At 41.4% G+C, this 19,637-nt stretch overlaps 1 protein-coding gene across 2 annotated transcripts; it reads left to right on the top strand.

Annotated features, from left to right (window-relative positions):
• Nucleotides 1-274: 274 nt before the first annotated feature.
• LOC146638507 (G2/M phase-specific E3 ubiquitin-protein ligase-like) lies at nucleotides 275-5,153 on the top strand. Of its 2 annotated transcripts, XM_085369031.1 has the most exons (13): nucleotides 275-525; nucleotides 714-832; nucleotides 914-1,220; nucleotides 1,287-1,378; nucleotides 1,628-1,680; nucleotides 2,890-2,929; nucleotides 3,036-3,103; nucleotides 3,237-3,323; nucleotides 3,404-3,717; nucleotides 3,949-4,127; nucleotides 4,282-4,454; nucleotides 4,609-4,823; nucleotides 4,914-5,153. In XM_085369031.1, exons 1-13 carry the CDS (start codon nucleotides 375-377, stop codon nucleotides 5,147-5,149), a joined length of 2,034 nt encoding a protein of 677 aa, XP_085225157.1. In that variant the 5' UTR covers nucleotides 275-374; the 3' UTR covers nucleotides 5,150-5,153. The 2 variants fall into 2 exon arrangements, with proteins under 2 accessions (XP_085225157.1, XP_085225164.1); XM_085369038.1 differs by lacking the exons at nucleotides 275-525; nucleotides 714-832; nucleotides 914-1,220; ... (4 more) ...; nucleotides 3,237-3,323; nucleotides 3,949-4,127 and having other exon boundaries at nucleotides 3,635-3,717.
• Nucleotides 5,154-19,637: the final 14,484 nt, after the last annotated feature.

Below are 19,637 nucleotides of genomic sequence, written 5' to 3'. Positions count from 1 at the left end.
TCCACAACAAATTAAAAAACCGCAACAAATTAAAAATCCACAACAAATTAAAAAACCGCAACAAATTAAAAATCCACAACAAATTAAAAAACCGCAACAAATTAAAAATCCACAACAAATTAAAAAACCGCAACAAATCAAAAATCCACAACAAATTAAAAAACCGCAACAAATCAAAAATCCACAACAAATTAAAAATCCTTGACGGAAAGGGATTGTCTGAAATACCGGAAGTGGCACAACGATTAGGCTTACTCCATATTTGTAGCTCAGAAAAGTGATTCGGGATGTCAACAAACGTTGAGAAACTCACGCCTCACAGCGCTTCCTTATCACCCTGACGGTGCTTGCTGCACTACATAGAGAACCGGAAAATGTTTTGCCCGTTTTGTGGCGTTAGCTTCAGCCTCTTCACCCCTTTTTGTGCTTCCTGTGGACGGTCTCTGGAGCTTTTGCGGGACACAGACCAGGCTGAAGGATCAAACTCCCCGGGGACATCAAAACAAACAGAAAATTCTGAACAAAGTAATTTTGATATATTACTCACTTTTTGTTCTCTTCAGACAGTCTATGCTATTTCAGTTAAATAGCACGTTTATTTACCATTTTGGCTCCGGTTTCTGTTTCTGTTTCCTTATACTGTATTCTCGTCTACGTTTAGTAATGGAGAGTGCTAACCCCGTTTTGATGTCAAACGTTTTTCATTCAACCAGAACAAACATGTCCGTCATACAAGCAGTTCATGGAGTACAAAAAATCAAAATCCAAAGAGCGTCAGGCCTTCAGCTGTGGAGCAAAATTAAAACTCAAGTTACAGAGTAAACCTGTCAAGGTAAGCCATCACAGGTAACTTTATAAACGAGGATTTGGCAATTATTCTTAAAGTGATCTGGCTTTTATTATTTGTTTGTAGATCAATATCGGATTTATGGTGTCACAACAAACCGACTTAAAACCGCTAAGAGGGAAAACACTGCCCTTATTTATTACCCCCGAAATTACAGCCCCTGACCTCCTGAAGCAGGCTGTAGAAAAAATGAGAACATTCAACAAGGACTTGGTGGAGGGACCATATGTCCTTTTGTATCCTGACTGCACAGAGGTGATAAATGTGCCTGGGACAGAAAGGCCATTCCGATTGGCAGACTACAAAGAGGAAATAGGAAAGAACTACAACAGGATTTCTCTATTCATTTGCCCAGAGAGCCACTTCAAACGAGGTTTGTTAATTTTATATTTTGATGTGTTTACATATACAACAACTAATAATGTGTCTACTTTCTCAGCTCTGATTGCAGAGGATGGTACCTCAGACTCGGACCCTGAGATTGTGATTACATCAAGAAGCACAGCTGAGTTCAACCAGGCAGACACATTGGTGTGTACTTTTTTTCCCTCTCCACCATGCCAGAGGCCTGTGAGTGGCCCTGGCAGAGGTGCATGTCCTCTGAGTGCTCTATTTTTTTTCTCTATAATGATCATAATTCTGTAACATCCATGGGTCTATTATTTTCATTGTGTGATTATATGTTCTTTAAAAAAGTATTTTTTTTTAAGTATTGATGGACTATCTAAATGCGATACGAAGTTGGTGAAAGCTTTGAAAAGTGCATGTTTTTCATCTTAGGTTTTCAAACCACAAGACCAGAGTACCCCTAATGGTAAACATGCAGAGAAGGAGTAAGTTATTTAAGAGCTTGTTCTGCTATATATTAGAGTTGGGCAATACAATATATGTCTTTGTTTTATTTCAGGGAATATTGATCACGATATAAACCGCTAGATTTGTACATATTAAATGTGCCGTTGCTCATGGTAAATGGTAAATGGCCTGTATTTGTAAAGCGCTTTATTAGTCCCTAAGGACTAAGCGCTTTACACATCCAGTCATCCACCCATTCACACACACATTCACACACTGGTGATGGCAGCTACATTGTAGCCACAGCCACCGTGGGGCGCACTGACAGAGGCGAGGCTGCCGAACACTGGCGCCACCAGTAGGCAATGGGTGAAGTGTCTAGCCCAAGGGCACAACGACCAAGACTGTCCGATCCGGGGCTCGAACCGGCAACCTTCCGATTACAAGGTGAACTTAAAATTTCACATAAGTAAGATGTGAAATCCTCAGAAGCTTGTTTTGATTTAAATATTTATTTCCTGTCATAAGTTCAGACAGACGGATGTATTAACATATTACATCCGTTTCAGATAACTAAAAAAAGGTACATGTTAAAAACTAAATCAAAAGTCAGGGATAAAGATTTCCAGTTTCAAAAGACAACAAACACCAGATCACTCAATTGCTTGGTCAATTACATTTAAAAACAAAAAAGAATGATTCTAAACATAAATCTTAGTTTACAGTAAGTTTTACAGGAGAACAGACATAAAATTGACAAAGTCTTTGTCAATATCAAATGAATAAGCTAAGAAATAAAAGCAAATTCTTCTAATCTCTCCTTGTATATTTATTTTAATGGTTGGTTTAGATGTAAATGGTGCCCAAACATCTCCACGGGTGGCGCTGCTACTTCACTGTGCTGCAGGTAACAAGTCACCCTAACTGGACATGATGCTGTTCCCAGAGCGATTGGTTGCTGCGCTACTTGATAAGGATTGACTATTCTTATGTCAATGAAAAAAAAGAGTGATTAGAGGAATAAGCAGCATATAAAATGGATGGATGGATAGCTCTATTGCAATAGTCTCATATTTCCTTTGAGAGAAAAGTATACTGCAATACATATTGTTATTTTATTGCCCCACCCTAATATAAATATTTATTGGTTTCATAGCCTTTTTATAATGTTGGTATCATAAATAATATTGAACTGTATGAGCTTCTTATCTGGACATTTTAATTCCAATACTCTTATTCTGTTTCAGACATGCTCCAGGACCTTCATCTATCATACAGCCATGTCAGGTATTTGGGCAATTTATGTCAGCATGACGTTTTTTGCTATTGCTGAAATAGTACAAAGCTATGTATGTTTATATACAGTATGCAATTTTTGTTCTTTTTTTTCCAGATTGTAATATCTGATACAGAGGATCTTGATCACCAAAACGAAACGAATCCAGTCATGAGTCCCTATAGGTAAATAAAATTGTGTCTTATATGTAATTTTAAATCTGTAACTACAGTACACGTTTGGGTTTGTGAAATGGGTAAAGATAATTAAAGGGTGAATAGAAGTTATTCTAATGTTGGAATTATAATTTCTCAACAGTAAATATGCAGACCTGTGTGCCCCCTGCATTGAGGACGAGGATGAAGAGCTGGTTGAAGTTGCTTCACCGATTGATGACAGAGCACTGTAAAATATCAAATACTACTTCAAATAACAATGCTAAATTGTATAGTCTTGCATTCGGTCTTTCATTTTTGTGATTACAGGGAAGACGTTAACATTAATCTACCTGACATCATTGCAAACTTATCCAGTGCTATTCATCATGGAAGTGTCAGCAGATTCAACATCTCAAGAGCAAATGTCTGGGATGGAGCAGTCAGGGGTTTCAGGCGGTTGTCATACTCTGAAACCAATGACATGCTGGTTAAATTTACTGATGATTCTGGCATTCTAGAAGAAGGACTTGATGCAGGTGGCCCAAAACGAGAGTTTTTGAGTCTGCTAATGAAACACATGAAAGATCGTCCCATTTTTGATGGACCCGAAGGACGTCGATTCCTCGTCTACAATGCAAAGGGTATGCAATGATCAGATGTTTGATAAACTTAATTTAAAGACTTTTTTGGACTTTTAAATCAATTTGTTTTTAATTATTATCAGAAGCAACTCATAATAATTTCTTGGATTATTTCAAAACAGCATTAGTCTGTCTATCTGATCGATCTATCTGACATCGATCGGATCTGATCGATCGGTAGAGAGAGGTGTGTGTGTGAGAGAGTTTATCATTTACTGTATTCATTCACAGCTGTAAGGGAGGATGAATACTACCTAGCAGGAAAGATGATAGCCGTGTCAGTTGTGCATGGTGGTCCAGGGCCCCATTTCCTGTCAGAAGAGCTGGTACATTATCTTGCAGGCCAGACTTCAGTAAAAGCAACAGTTGCCTCAGTCACAGATGACGACATAGGGAAAGCTTTACAAGAGGTGAGGACAGCGCAGGATTTGAATGCAGGATAGAACTACAGCTTCTTCATCTGTATGACATTAAAAAATTCTTTCTTTGTGTAGGGAAAAAACAGGAATGAAAATCAGACACGTAAGCTTACATTGTGTATGTCCATTTTTATGGGTTTTTCAGATCGACAGTGCTGGTTCAGTGGATGTCCTGCGTGACTGTGTCATAAAACACAGTACTATGCTACAGGTGGCTGGTTGTCTAAGGCATGTTTCCACAGTTGAGGAAAAGAAAGACATTGTGTCTGACTATCTCCGGTGGTATATAATTGCTCGAAACTCATCTGTAATTGACAGGTGAGACAGGTGAATTATTGTTATGACAGTGTTGTTCATAATTTCCGACTGAAATATTTTACATTCTCCAAGGTTTCCAAAGTTCACAGTTTGTCCATAGTTTGTGCATGTACTATGAACTGGTAAATGACACAAAGTTCTCCTCATTCTTTAGATTTAAAGAGGGTCTTTCAGCACTTAATTTCCTGAGTGCACTCCAGCAACACCCTACTTTGCTTTCCCCGGTCCTGTGTCACATGGAAAAGAAACTCACAGCCCTTGAACTTGAGAGACTTTTCAAACCTGACTTCAGCCCATCTGGAAGTAACAGGAGACGTCTGGAAAGTCAAACTGTGGGCTACTGGTCAGACTATCTGCTGGACTGTGAAGGTTTATACCAGTATTTCTTTTAGTACTCATTACAAGACAATGTGTTGAATTCACATATACATATATAATTTTTTTTAAAATTTTTTGCAGAATCACAAACTGCTGTGTCGTTGGGCGATGTTCTGATGTTTGCAACTGGGCTAACATCACTGCCACCTTCTGGATTAGATCCACTACCAAGCCTACAGTTCCTGGATGACTCTTTATTCCCGATGGCAAATACATGCTTAAACTTATTGAAACTACCAATGATAACTTCATATTCCTTGTTTAAATCCAACATGGATTTTGGAATTCAAAACTCCCCAGGATTTGGATGTTTCTAGAATGTCTGGCCTTGTAGTTCAAACCTGCTGTTGATTTATTCCTCAAGTTTTTAAGTCAAATTTTTTTTAAAATATGTTATGAATAGGAGAAGGTGGGACATACTGGCGGTACAGCACAAATCCATTATAGTTTACCAGGTTTATTGTAGTTTTATTAGATAACCCAGTTACTTACAGCTGCTTCTTCTTGGCATTACATTGTAAATTCTGTAGGTTTTTTGCTACGGGACTTATCCAGAAATCTGTTATGTATTTGAGCATGTTTTTTTTATTCTAAAATGTAGGTACATCTGTTCAAAGGAGATTTAAAATGCAATCGCTAGACTTGATTTGTTCAAAGTTTTGACAGTGCTACTAAAAGTAAAGGCATTTAAAGGTGTACTGTGTTCTACTCTTAAAAGTTGTAATAAACACACAATACAGTGCAAGATGTGATTTTGATTTGATTTATTATTTATATAAATGTTCAGGACTGTATCTCAACTTCCATCAGCTAAACAAGGACCAGAATTATCAAGACATTCAATAAGAATATGCTTTTACAAACACAAACTTAAACTTTTGGCGTCTTCAGCCAACTCATGTAGCCTAGTTCAAAAAAGCAGCATATGCTATAGGTTTTGGTGAAAACAACAAAAAGCCAGGTTTTTGTTTTTTTTAGAAATTTGCAATTTCTATTAACTTCATGTAAAGTTCAGTGGCAGACTCCCAGCAGACGGGCTTTTGAAAATGATTTTGCTCCATTACAAAATTCAGATACTCCTGTATGTTTGAGTCCCCACATACAACTACTGACAGCCTAGACTCAGGAAAAGCGTCCAGTTCAGATTGTTGAATCAGGAATCCACAGTCTCTGGAGCCGTATCTGTGATCAATGGAAGACAATTGCATTAATATAGGTTTACACATAAAGTAATTATTTGATCATTATTATCCGTTACCTGTGGGGTAGGTAGTACAGTTCATTTGGCACACCTCCTGGACATGAAGCTGTTCTTGAGGGACGAATCCGATGAGTGTTCCACAGCTTCACACATTCATCAAGATCCTTCTGAACAATGACAGTGAAGCAAAATCTCAAAAGGCACTGATGCTCGTGACTTCCATTGAAGTGTCCAGCATCTCGAAGATCCGCAAACAGCTCCAACCAAAACTGAGCCCTAAAAAAATTGTTTAGAGATAGTTTAGTTTGTTTACATGGCATCGTTTCACAACACGTCATCGCATGGCACTTTACAGTTCATTTTAACTGAATCATATATAGACTCCAGTCAGTTTAAATGTTTTCTATCGAAAGGGATTGCATACAGGCAAAACTCTAAAACATTTCAGTAATGTGCAAAAGTTAATTTATTTTAGGAATTCTAATTAAATGTGAAATTAGCGATACTGAGTCATTACATACAAAGTGAGGTATTTCAAGTATTTCTTACAATGTTAATGATTAAGACGTAGAACTTATGAAAAACCCAAATTCAATGTCTCTAACAATTTGTATGTTCTATTTGTTTGGGTCCTTTTTGCATAAATTACTGCCTCCATGCAGCGTGGTATGGATGCTATCAGTCTGTGGATCTGTTGAGGTGTTATGGAAGACCAGGATGCTTCAGTAGCAGCCTTGAGGTCTTAGCCACTACACTATGTTACACCCCTTTCATCCACACTTACATTAGACAAAACTTTCTATTAATGTGCTTTGATAGTCTCTGTGAACATTCAAATTCTTTTAAGGTGTTCTTTATGGAGGGTGTCAATTATGTTTTTTTCCCCACAGCTGTCAGGACAGCAGTCATGTCCATTCTGTGAGTCCTCCTGAATTAGAAAGACCATTTAGAGGCTCAGGAACCCTTTGCAGATGATTTGAATTAATTAGCTCATAGTAGAGTGGCACTTTAAGTCTAAAATATTTAACCTTTTCACAATATTATGGTTTTGAAGTTGGGTTTTTCTTAAGTTCCAAAGCATAATCATCATAATTACTAAATGGGCTAAAAATGTATAGTTTGGCATACAATGAGTATTTAATATCGGTTTTACTTTTTAAGTTGAATTACTGAAATAATAATAATAATAATAACAACAGTAATAATAATAATGGATTGCATTTATATAGCGCTTTTCGAGGCCCTCAAAGCGCTTTACAATTCCACTGTTCATTCACTCTCACATTCACACACTGGTGGAGGCAGCTACAGTTGTAGCCACAGCTGCCCTGGGGCAGACTGACAATAAATCAACTTTTGCACGACATTCAAATTTGTTACGCCTTTAAATATCAGGCAAAATTAAATGTTATATTTACCTTCCTTTTCGATATATGGACCACCAGGACTCAATTCGCTGGTTATTCGTTGATGAACCAAACATGTGACTGGACTCTCCGCTGAAGTGGTCATCATGATGGTGACGTAGTGCGCACTGAACTGCAGCCATAATGCCGTTTTCTGTCCCACAGTCAGTTCTCAGTCTCATCGGTACAACACCAAGGCTCCCAACACATGACAAGTAATAGTAAGCTATAACCACTGGATTATTATTGGTTGGTCCACATTCTAGCCACAAAACCTTGCGTGAAAATCCATCAATGCACCCTGAAATGGCCAAACCGAATGGTTTGAGCTTGTCATAACCATCAGCATGCCACATGTAGTTGGGTCCCAGCGAATGATAGGTTCTCCTAATGAATCTTCTGCGTGTTCTCATCTGGCATCCATGAGGATTAAGCTCCCGGAGTATTTTCATCACATCATCCCTCTTCACTTTAAGATGATGCTTTTGTTTAAGTACCTGCCACATTGTTCGATACCCAAACAATCGCCCAGGTCCTTGAAGCTCCGCTCTGATTGCGTTAATGATCGTTGTTCTGGAGTGAAAATATTTTCTTCGGTAAAGTCCAGCATTATTAAGTTTACTTTTAAGACTCCTTAAACTTATCTTTACACCATGCAAACTTAACATCATGTCCATGATAACACTATATGAGTGACCTTCGTTGAAATATTTAATGCAGTACTGTAGGGTGTCTGATCCTTCAGCCTGGTCTGTGTCCCGCAAAAGCTCCAGAGACCGTCCACAGGAAGCACAAAAAGGGGTGAAGAGGCTGAAGCTAACGCCACAAAACGGGCAAAACATTTTCCGGTTCTCTATGTAGTGCAGCAAGCACCGTCAGGGTGATAAGGAAGCGCTGTGAGGCGTGAGTTTCTCAACGTTTGTTGACATCCCGAATCACTTTTCTGAGCTACAAATATGGAGTAAGCCTAATCGTTGTGCCACTTCCGGTATTTCAGACAATCCCTTTCCGTCAAGGATTTTTAATTTGTTGTGGATTTTTAATTTGTTGCGGTTTTTTAATTTGTTGTGGATTTTTGATTTGTTGCGGTTTTTTAATTTGTTGTGGATTTTTGATTTGTTGCGGTTTTTTAATTTGTTGTGGATTTTTAATTTGTTGCGGTTTTTTAATTTGTTGTGGATTTTTAATTTGTTGCGGTTTTTTAATTTGTTGTGGATTTTTAATTTGTTGCGGTTTTTTAATTTGTTGTGGATTTTTAATTTGTTGTGGATTTTTAATTTGTTGCGGTTTTTTAATTTGTTGTGGATTTTTAATTTGTTGCGGTTTTTTAATTTGTTGCGTTTTTTTAATTTGTTGTGGATTTTTAATTTGTTGCGGTTTTTTAATTTGTTGTGGATTTTTAATTTGTTGCGGTTTTTTAATTTGTTGCGTTTTTTAAATTTGTTGTGGATTTTTAATTTGTTGCGGTTTTTTAATTTGTTGCTGTTTTTTAATTTGTTGCGCTTTGCACTTCCCAGCCACCGTATAATATATATATTATAACAAATTTATACTGTGGTGTTGACGCTGATTGAGTTTGTTTGAGTTAAAGGAGTGGAGTTAGCTCATGTTCTCGGATGTCTCAAAATAGGTTTTGGTAACAGAAATCCAACTTTGAAATCTTTCACAACGGAGATAATGGCACTTTTTAAAATCATCCTAATCCTGAACATAACCCGCAAGCATTACGGGGAAGAAATGCGGTGATAAGGCTGTCTCATCTCTTCCTGAGCTGAACTCAGCTGAGGCCAATGGCTGGCCAGACGATGTTTCGCCAGAAGACATTTCCTATTTCCCAAATGTAATTTTCCTTTTGATGCCAGAACAGTGATCACAGTTGAATATGAGCAAGGACAAAGAGCAGTATATTACAAAATGCAGTGCGCGTGCCGTTTCATATTCTGGCCTTATTTTACCTCTATTTTACCATGCCAGCCTACGCACAAATTAGTGTAAACTGATGTCCTGTCTTAACGCAGGGACAGGGGTATTATTTTAGACAAGCCAAGAAAAACACATCATGCTACTAAAATGTTATTGGTCTGCATCCCACAATTAGTAAACTATGTCACAAACGGTAGCCGTCAAGCACGCTGGCAAGAGCAGGAGTGGTTCCAGAGGAGGTTGCTCCGCTCTCTGGAACAGCAAGGTGCTGACCTTCTCTCAGCAGGGTGACAACAAACAACGTCCTGACAACATGTGTACTCTGACAAGGTGACTGCATGGAAACCATCTGGAACTCGATGGGAATTGGTTCTGTCTAAAGTGACCACTTACCTTAAGAAGACTTGTGTTACTGTCTGACGAGTGACGTTTCCTAATTCTATAGATATCTGGCAAAAACCAAGCAGCGACACTGGCATCTTTTTTTTTTTTTTTATGTGTAATGAGAGTGTGAGTAATGTGAATGTCTAAGTTGTGGGATAAAATTGAGGCAGAGGCAGCCAGAAGGGGACCGGGGGGGGGGTTGCCTCCTCTGCACCCTGGTGACATACCCCTACTCCAAGGCCCTGCATGTGTGGGTGGTTGTGGTGGAGCGGAAAGAGGGAGGGGAGGCAGCTGGAGATGGGGAGGGAAGGAAGGGAGGGGCAAGTGACCCCTCCATGGGGCCAGCTCCCCCGCTGACCCCAGTAGGCACCCCCATACTCCGCGACCTGCCAGGGAAAGGGGGCCCAGGCCCATGCAGACCGGGGCCCAGTGCAGCAGCGCCTCCCGGCCCCACAGAGCCCGGGACAGTCCACCCAACCCCACCACAGAGAAAACTGCACCCACCCCACCATCCACTCATCTTCCAGACTACATAAGACAATAGACGCCCAGGCTGAGATCTTCCTCCACCTCTCCTGTATCTCCCCCTCCTGCAGAGAGAGTTCCTGAAGAGAGGAACGCTCCTGCAAGATGTGACAATCTCCCCCACCAGTTGAAGTGCCCCCCAGGTGGCTCGACGCACCGGCGGCACCCTGCGCCAGGGCCGGGCCCCCATGCACCCACCCGCCCACAGCCCCGGCAACACACCAACCAGGACCCAAGCCCCCGAGGCCCGGCCAGGGCCCCAGCCCAGAGACGGAGCGCCCCCAGAACCTCACGCCCATAAAGGACCCACCCAGGGGCAGCCAGGCTACCAGGTCAGTAAGCCACGTCCGTCAGCACAGACCCTCCCCTAGCCCCGCTGCACGCAGCCACGAGGAAACAGTCACCTGAGAGCCAACAGAACCCCTAACCGGACATGACCGCTACCCCGGGTTGAGCCCCCCAAGGAAGATGCCTCCAGGGAACCCCCCGACGCCCTAAGCCTGTCCCTACCCCCACACCAATCACAACAGTGAAGGCGGGACCAAACTATGACCCCCCCCACACTGGCATCATTGAAACCTGAGCTAACAAACCATGACTAGTTTTACTTGGATGAATAATCAGTGTTCATTTTCTTTTTTCATCAGTACTCGTTTTCTTTTTTATTTCTTTATTATGACAGGACAGAGTGAGAGCAGACAGAAAAAGTGAGACAGGGGAAAGACACATAGCAAAAAGGCTCAGGATAGAATCAAACCTAGGCCTCTGTAATAGCCTTGTGGTATATGGGTCTCCCGTTTAACCCAGTGATCTATACTAGCACCTGTTTCTGTGAGGAACCTCAGTCGCCATTTAATATCAGGTATTGTACTGTCTGGTGCAATAATCAAAGTTTCTGTTTTGGCTGGGTTCAGCTGTAAGCAATTATTGTTCAGCTATTGTTTAATGTTGGTTAAACAGTAGAACTGTTGGAAGGATATTTCTTATCTAGACAAAGCTCAAGTCTCAACTTCAGCTCCATGGTTTAGGGTACAGACATAAAAGAGGAACCAATATTCAGGATCTATCCGGTCTTTAAGTCTGATGTCATTAGCCGTGTCTGGGCCCAAACTACGCTGCAGGTCCCAAAGTCAAACAAACACCGCGGGATCGCTGAGAGCTGAAGAACTGTCTAAATTCTTTCATCTGTAATAAAATGATCAGCGTTGCTGCTCTACCAGGTGTAACAATTAAGTTTAACATCCAGGCATCCATGAAAACAGAATTTATGAAATTTAACAGAGTTAAAAGTTAGCAGGAAGTTAGCTAGTCAGTTTCCATCTAAATTTAATATACCATGTTCTGACTGAGGGATTTCTGAAACAAATTAAAACGTACAGCTCTGCTATCTCTTCCAACATAAATAAAGACAGGAAACTAAACAGCAGTGACGCTTGTAGGGTTACCAAAGTTGGGCTAGCTGGTTAATGATGTGCTACGTGATCGCTAGCGACACAGCTATGTTAGCATAACATTAACACAGTGAATCTGAAGGAAGAACGCAAACGTTTTTCCACTCGATGAAAAACTTCAGTCAGGAGAACAACTGAGATAATCCATCCACAATACGAGGTTAGTCATTAATATACTGCTGTATGGGCTGGGCTGTAGTTACAAATTCAAATTCAAATTTTATTTGTCACATACACAGTCATACACCGTACGATATGCAGTGAAATGCTTACACAACTGCTCGTGACCTAAAGAAAAAAAAGAAAAGGCTATGAATAAGATAGGAAATAAATATGAAAATTAAAAAGGGTAAATTTAACTAGGAAGGAATAAAAATAAAATAAAGATAAAATATAAATATTAAAGTTAAAAATGAAATAACTGTACAACACAAATTAGAATGAAGGGTGAGTTTAACTGGGAAAGAATAAGATAAAATATATAAGTTAAAGTTGAAAATAAAATAACTGTACAACAAAATACACAATACACAGTATAGAAATATATAAGAATGCATGAAGAAATATAAATATATATATACAATAACAGCAGCTGTACAAGTATTAATGGAAATGAAGAAATATAATGTCCAGTGTTGTGCAATCCACATTTGTAAGTGTCTTGTACAGTACAAATATGCTTAAAGTGATTTAAGTGATGAAGTGAAAACAATGTCCAGAATGTTCAGTGTGTGTGTAAGAACTATATGTGTGGGTCAGTACTGTGTGGTGGTGTGATTGAGAGACCGTATCGCCTGCGGGAAGAAGCTCCTCCTCAGTCTCTCTGTGTTGGTCTTCAGGGAGCGGAATCGCTTTCCTGACCTCAACAGAGAGAACAGTCTGTTGTTGGGATGGCTGAGGTCCTTCACGATCTTCCTGGCCTTGGTCCAGCACCGCCTGCTGTAGATTGAGTGCAGGTCAGGGAGCTCGGAGCGGATGGTGCGCTCAGCTGATCGCACAACCCTCTGTAGAGTTCGTCTGTCCTGCATGGTGCTGTTCCCGAACCAGGTTAAGATGTTTCCTGTCAGGATGCTCTCTATGGTGCACGAGTAAAAGTTCCTGAGCACCTTGGAGGGCAGTTGGAAGTCTCTCAAGCGTCTGAGGTGGTAGAGACGCTGTCGGGCCTTTTTCACCACGGTGTTGATGTGACAGGACCATGACAGGTCCTGCGTGATGTGAACTCCGAGGTATTTGAAGCTGTCCACTCTCTCCACTGGGTATTCGTTGATGACGGGGGTCTGGTAGTTCTTCTCCTGCTTAGTGCTGAAGTCCACTATCAGCTCCTTTGTCTTACTGACGTTTAGAAGGAGGTTGTTCCTCCGGCACCAGTTCTCCAGATTCCTAATCTCCTTCAGGTAGGCCGTCTCGTTGTTATCAGAGATCAGGCCCACCACGACGGTGTCGTCAGCAAACTTGATGATGGTGGTGGAGCTGGTAGTGGCCACACAGTCATATGTGTACAAAGAGTACAGCAGGGGGCTCAGAACACACCCCTGGGGAGCTCCAGTGCTGAGAGTGGTGGAGACTGAGACATTGTAAGGTTTTAAAAACTGAGCTTTAAAAAATGAATAGTGGTAGAGGCCGACAGTGATCACTGACTGTTTTTAGGGGCTTGTTGAGATTAAATAAAACAAGATACAAAGCATTAAAACATGTTAAAAACACAACAGCCTTATTAAAAGCAGAGTAGTTTGGGCTCGAAGCAGCATTCATCATGTCATCACTTAAAGACTGGATTGCTTGTTTGGGACCCGAAGCAAGTTATAACACTAAATACACAGTAGCTCTATCAGCTAGGTTTATCCCTTCTAAAGAGTTTCATACTTTCATGTTTAACAGCATAAGCAGTGCATATTACATTTTTTATACATTTGGCCAAAGGCACCTTTCTTTTTTTTCCTGCCTTGTTAGTCATACTGTTAGGCGTGCTGCTCACGACGAAGCTGAATTTATGTTTTCCACGACAGTAAGCAGGAAGAAGATGCTGAAGAACAAATTGTTTACAAGAACTCAAGCAAGTGTTGTGGCTGAAACGAGCAGTATAGCCACTTTGATTTTTCTTTCTCGACAAAGCCTTGGAGGTAAAATGTCTTTATACACACACACACACAAAAACACACACACACACACACACACAAACAAGCTACTTTATATTAACACCATTCACTTCTCCCATCTGCCCCTGTATCTTTTTTCCCTTTTACTTCCCGGACCTCTTCAGCCAAGCTCCTTTCCTCTTGGCCCATTACATTTCATCATCTCCACTATCCCTTCTGTCATAAGTGGCCATCGGCTTTTAACAAGACGCGGGAGGCCAGTGAAGCAAGGATGGTTAAACGCTCTCTGCCCCACCATTTCCCTCACTTGAACGCAGTGGTGATGAAGTCTCATGTCTGGAAGCTTTATTTCCCCTGTGGGCACTCTAGCATATTGTGGGTCATTTGTAGTGCTTAGATGACTGAGCTAGTGAACAGATCTCAGCCTAAGCCCGCCGCAGAGGGCCTCTGTCTCTGCCTCAGACTGTAAGCCTACAGCCAACCAAAAGAGAGGCATTGCAATGGATGACTGACTTTCTGTCACAGACGCTGCCAGAAGTATTATGGCAGCATCATTAATTATTCTGCGTTGCATGTGAACTATATATATTTACTGCATTATGAACAGAACTAATTGACTACTTGACCCCACCACGGCCATCATCAAGCTTTCAACCCTTCATCCACAAACCCTGCATAATTTAACACTCAAATATGTTTTTTTATCCTGCCCTTGTTGGACAGTGCACAGAGGTCACAGGATCTCCTAGCAGAGGTGAGAATCAGACATAACCAGCAACAAATCTTAAGTTGCTTCATTAATAACACCCATAGTGGTAGAATACCCCATAAAAACTTGGGAAAAAGGTGTTATACCATACTTTGGAGGGCAGAACTGCTTTCCATAATGCTGAGCGTGTATGCTTCCCTCTCACAGAAGTGCAATAACTTGAACAAGTCAGCAACTCGCAAAGTTGCACCTGCCGAACTGGCGGCAGAATGCTTTCTCCACAAATGACAACAAAGCCCGGTTGCATAATGTGCTGGATCACTACCTGCATATGTATCTAGGTTTGTTGTCTCATAATATTCAGAATTATCTTCTTCTAAAAGTGACCTGAATGGTTTAGGCCCCATGCTCATATGAGATTCACATATTTCTTAAGCACTGTTCAGTGCCTGAGGCTTTTTTTCACACAGAGCCTCTTGATGTGCAATGCAGTGGAGAGCAATCAGTTCTCCTTCTGTGCGCCTCCATTTTCTCCTGCACACTAGAAACTGATCCACGTCTTTACCCAAATAGCAGTCACGCCTTTGCTTGTTAGCCACACGCCTTACTATGGAGAACTGTTCATGACCTAAGGTTGTTTGACTCATTAAATTTAAGTCCGAGAAGTCCAATAAGAGAAGACTGAACATCAACTTGACAGACGAATATAACCATCTGAACTTGGTCTTTTATCTAAACCCTTGTGACACACTGTCTATCTTTGAGAAGTCACTAAAAATCAGGACCTAGTTCATCTACTGGACTGGATATTTGAGCAGGGATGACAAATGTAACTCCTCGTTTGTTGGGGAATACAATATCAGAAAGTTGAAGCATACTGCATAGGCTTCGGTTTTTTCTGAAAATCCCCCACTGTGACTTTTGTCTCTGACTTGGTTAATTTCTCTGCTTCTCTATAGAAATTGTCCCTTTACAGCACCATCATTTTGACATTTGCCTTGAAGTCATATTCTGTTTTGAACATCCCATTTCAGTTCAGTGGCTTCCTGAAGCCTGTTATCCCCTTCATGTCTCCACATATTTGCTTGTGTGTGTGTGTGTGTGTGTGTGTGTGTGTGGATATAGCAAAACTATACCTATAATTGAAAATAGGTTATTTGAAATTTTCTTGATACTCTTCTTTGGATAAGTCTGTCTTCACCATCAGCTTTCTTGTTAGCTAGGTAGCTTGCAGGTGAGAACCCTGTTTTCTCAGCTACAACTAGAATGCCCAAAATATATTTATAACTAAAACAGGTCAGAGATATAGCAAACAAGTTTGAATTTTGCACGTGTGGTAAGGTGCACAAATTAAATGCAGTGTTATAGCTACAACCAAGATTAGTAAAATGGTTAGCCTAACATGCTAATGTTTGCAAAAAATACACTTTGTATCTGATTACTTTTTAAAAATTCTTTTCAACAGATAAATTACGCACCAAACACTATACTACATATTTTTACAGCTCATGTGAAAATATCCTTTAAGACTTAAAAAATCCCAAACTTGACTCAGCTACCATTTTTATGGCTCCTAGATATCGTCTGGGTAATTGCAGTTTGGGAACAGTCCCAATGTTCTACAGTCAGTAATGTCTACAGTTCAAACACTGTAACTGCTTTGTTCCATCCCAGTAAACAACCTCTGTACAAACTGTTTCTGCATGTGCTTCCAAATGGCTGTTCAAACAGATATGGGAGATTTGACACCAATTATGAACAAAACAAGAGATTAATCCACAGCATGAAAACAATTTTCTGATAACATTTAAAAATCTGAGAAGGTTAATGGAGCTAAATCTCCAGTGTCGAAGGTGTGATAATGTGTGATAGATCTCTTAGCTGGTTTTATTCTCCCAAAATGTATATTTAGAGCAAAGAGCCAAAAGCCCATCTGTTTGTAGTTCCAAAGAGATATAAAGAACCTGAGAGATGGGGAGAAAACTGCTTTTACATTATTTTCAAAGTGGCACACAGAAATAAAGTAGAGACACAAAGGAGGCATCGATATAAGCTAATTGGCATAGATGCACAGGATACCCATGAAAAACTCTTAATGCAACCTTTGCCAATGCAGCAGAAAGACAGCGCAAGTAACGGATATCAAGAGGGATGAATTCGTGTTCTTCTTGTAGTAGAGAAGACTTTGTGATAAGTTTATCATATGACACAAGTGTTTAGTGGGGATAAGGAACATATCTGCAGTGCCAGTGTTTTTCTGGTAGAAAAAAAGAAGAAGCGCAGGAAGACTTTTCTCACAGAATATGTCAAGTCATATCAGCTTCAATATAACACTGAGCCTGGCACTGTTCAGGACTGTCAGATGGAATATCTTTTCTTTCTTAAATGAAAACATCGATACGTGTGCAGACCTGGTATATTTTTTGTCCGACTTTGCAGAATTGTGTGTATGTAATCACAGATACGTGCACGTCTGTTTAGTTCAATGGTGCAGTCCTGGCAAAGACTCGCAGAATAGTGTGGTTTGTGTTCAAGCAGCACCTGCTCTGTGAGGCTGCGATTTCAGCCATACTCATTGTATGGCCCAGATCTGCCTCCACACTGATACAGCCATAAACCGTAATGGAGGCTAATGAGCCACACAGTTTCCCCGGTGCCTATCAGACATCGAACAGGGTCTGGGTAACCACAGAGTCACAGTGCTGCAATCTCTGACAATCCACTGATATGGTAGAAAAAGAAAACAAGAAGAGAGTGTTGGCTGATATGAATTGTGTTTCATCATTACTAAATTGCTTACCCGATATCAAACAGAACTGTCAACTCATTAGAGTCCAGCAGTGCCTCCACTCAAACCCATTTGTGTGGGGGAGGAGATTCAATTTTTCCCTGCGAACACTAGTGACCAGTATATATTAGTGATGGGTCGTTCGCGAACGAAATGGCTCTTAGAGCCGGCTCTTTGACGTGAACGACGCGAGCCGGCTCCTTATCGCGAGCCGTCACGTGGTTTTGTTTTTTTCCTTTCTCTCAGCCTCTCTCTCGCACTTTTTTTCCGCTTCACTCTGCACTCGAGCCTTGTGCTTTACGCTGGGCAGAGGAGGGAGGGGCGGTAGTTACACTCGCAGCAGCACAGGAACAGAGCGGGAGGGAGAGAGAGAGAAAGAGAGCCAGGGACAACAACGTCACGTATAGTAATCATCCACAACTATTTTCTGTTGCAGATGATAAAGGATTCAGAAAGTTTATTCATCCAGGCCCATATGACAGAGAATATGCATGTTCATTTTGTTTTCATATTATAATTTATATTTAATTGTGTTGTGGTTTGCAGTGTTTTGTGTTGTTTTCACTTTAAATTTGTAAAAGGAAAAAGCTGAAAATTTAAATAGTTAAAAGTTGAAATGTGAATAGTTGATTTTTGTATTATATGATTTATTTATTACATTTTATGTGGAGTGAATAAATAAAAGTATATTTACGGTGGCCGCTAGAGACAAAGCACATACAAACTTCAAATCACGTACGAACTCTGAAGCACGTACAAACTCCAAAACACGTAAAAACTCCAAAACACGTACAAACTCCGAAGCACGTAAAAACTCCAAAACACGTACAAACTCCGAAGCACGTAAAAACTCCGAAGCACGTAAAAACTCAGAAGCACATAAAAACTCCGAAGCACATAAAAACTCAAAACACGTACAAAAGACAACAGAAGTGCTCCAGGATGCTGGGCGGAGTGTTGAGCTTTTGTTACCTAGTGGCTACACAAGCCAGCAAGTACCAACGACCGGATTTGGTGTGTGGTAGTAACAGGTAAATGAACTTTTTTTTAAATTATTTGAATATATATGAGTGCCTGTGTATAAATACACAAACAATACACACATGCTTTCAATTGTGTAATTTAAGTGATCTAGTAGCTCTGCTTTGGAAGTTCAGTTCATGCTAGATATGTGTTTTGGAGTTTGTACATGTTTTGTCTCTAGAGGCCACCGCATATATTTATATATAAACATATATAAATAAAACCACTTGTTTTTAACGTTAGTAATTCCTTTTGTGCATAATTTTATATTATTGTTAATAATAAATTAATTAAAGCAACAAAACAACCTGAAGAGCCGGTCCGGAGCCGAAAGAGCCGGCTCTTTTTAGTGAGCCGAACCGAAAGAGCTGGGTCTCTAAAAAGAGCCGGAAATCCCATCACTAGGAGGAAAGCCAGGTGTTAAGGCTGAGCAGCCGGCTGAAACGGCCTATCCCTCTGCCACAGGTGGGGGTGGGCCCGGAGATAAAAGCACTCACCTGCAACTGACCAAGGAGGCTGAAGAGTTGGAGGAAGTCCAACTTCGGCAGCTCAGATTGCTGTTTGGGGATGTCATTGGTGCCGATGTGGATGATGAGCCGGTTGGCCTGTGGGTGGGATGCCAGAATGTTGGGAATTCTGTCCACTATGTCAACAACGGTGGCTCCCGGGAACGACAGCGTGAGCGCCCCTCTCATCCGCACGTTCCTGACGATGGAATCCCCGAGGACCAGCGTGGAGAGAGGAGGTGCCACCGGGGGCTGCTGGTCATCTGAGACGCCCGCGCCGCGGCACCGGGGTTGTTCAGATGGATATGCGCCAGCCGGACTGCGTGAGTGACTCCCAGGTACCCGCGCCGTGGGTCCTCTTCTCCGAGGAGCCGGGGTAAAGCACAGCTCTCCACGGTGAGTTTGCACCACAGCATCGGGTTGCCCGCCGCGGCTCCGCGGGCGTAGTGGTGGAGATGGCGCAGACCTCAGCGACACAGCTGGATGGCGAGGGCTAGCGGCCAGAGGAGGAAAGTCCATAGGATCCAGGACATTGAATTTATTCTCCAGTACTACCGCGCTGGAGGGGTGAGGGTGCGAGAGACGGATCCTCCTGCCCCCTCTGCAGCCACCACGCGTCTCAACCACGGTCCATGGCGCTGGTTGGAGTGGAGTGGAGCTGACCAGAGCCTTGGGTCTGGCCCCTAGCTGAAACCAGGAGTTCTCGTCCTTGACAGAAACACCAGCGACCCAAGTTGAGAGCCTGTGTTGACTATTGGCGGGATCTTGGGACATAGCAGCTGGGTGGTGCACT

The sequence above is a fragment of the Diplotaxodon limnothrissa genome, linkage group LG2 (genome assembly GCF_057381915.1).
Source record: "Diplotaxodon limnothrissa isolate DT_005_m linkage group LG2, D_limnothrissa_male_GT1.1, whole genome shotgun sequence".
Classification (NCBI taxonomy): domain Eukaryota; kingdom Metazoa; phylum Chordata; class Actinopteri; order Cichliformes; family Cichlidae; genus Diplotaxodon; species Diplotaxodon limnothrissa.
The sequence above is the reverse complement of the archived record's forward strand: the minus strand, read 5'-3'. Positions and strand labels throughout refer to the sequence as shown.

Excerpts from the sequence above, each read along its gene's own strand:
- LOC146638507 (XM_085369031.1), top strand. The coding sequence starts at position 375 with ATGTTTTGCCCGTTTTGTGGCGTTAGCTTCAGCCTCTTCACCCCTTTT. Across the intron at positions 4,128-4,281 it reads TAGGGAAAGCTTTACAAGAG|ATCGACAGTGCTGGTTCAGT; the intron begins GTGAGGACAGCG and ends TGGGTTTTTCAG. Across the intron at positions 4,824-4,913 it reads CTATCTGCTGGACTGTGAAG|AATCACAAACTGCTGTGTCG; the intron begins GTTTATACCAGT and ends AATTTTTTGCAG.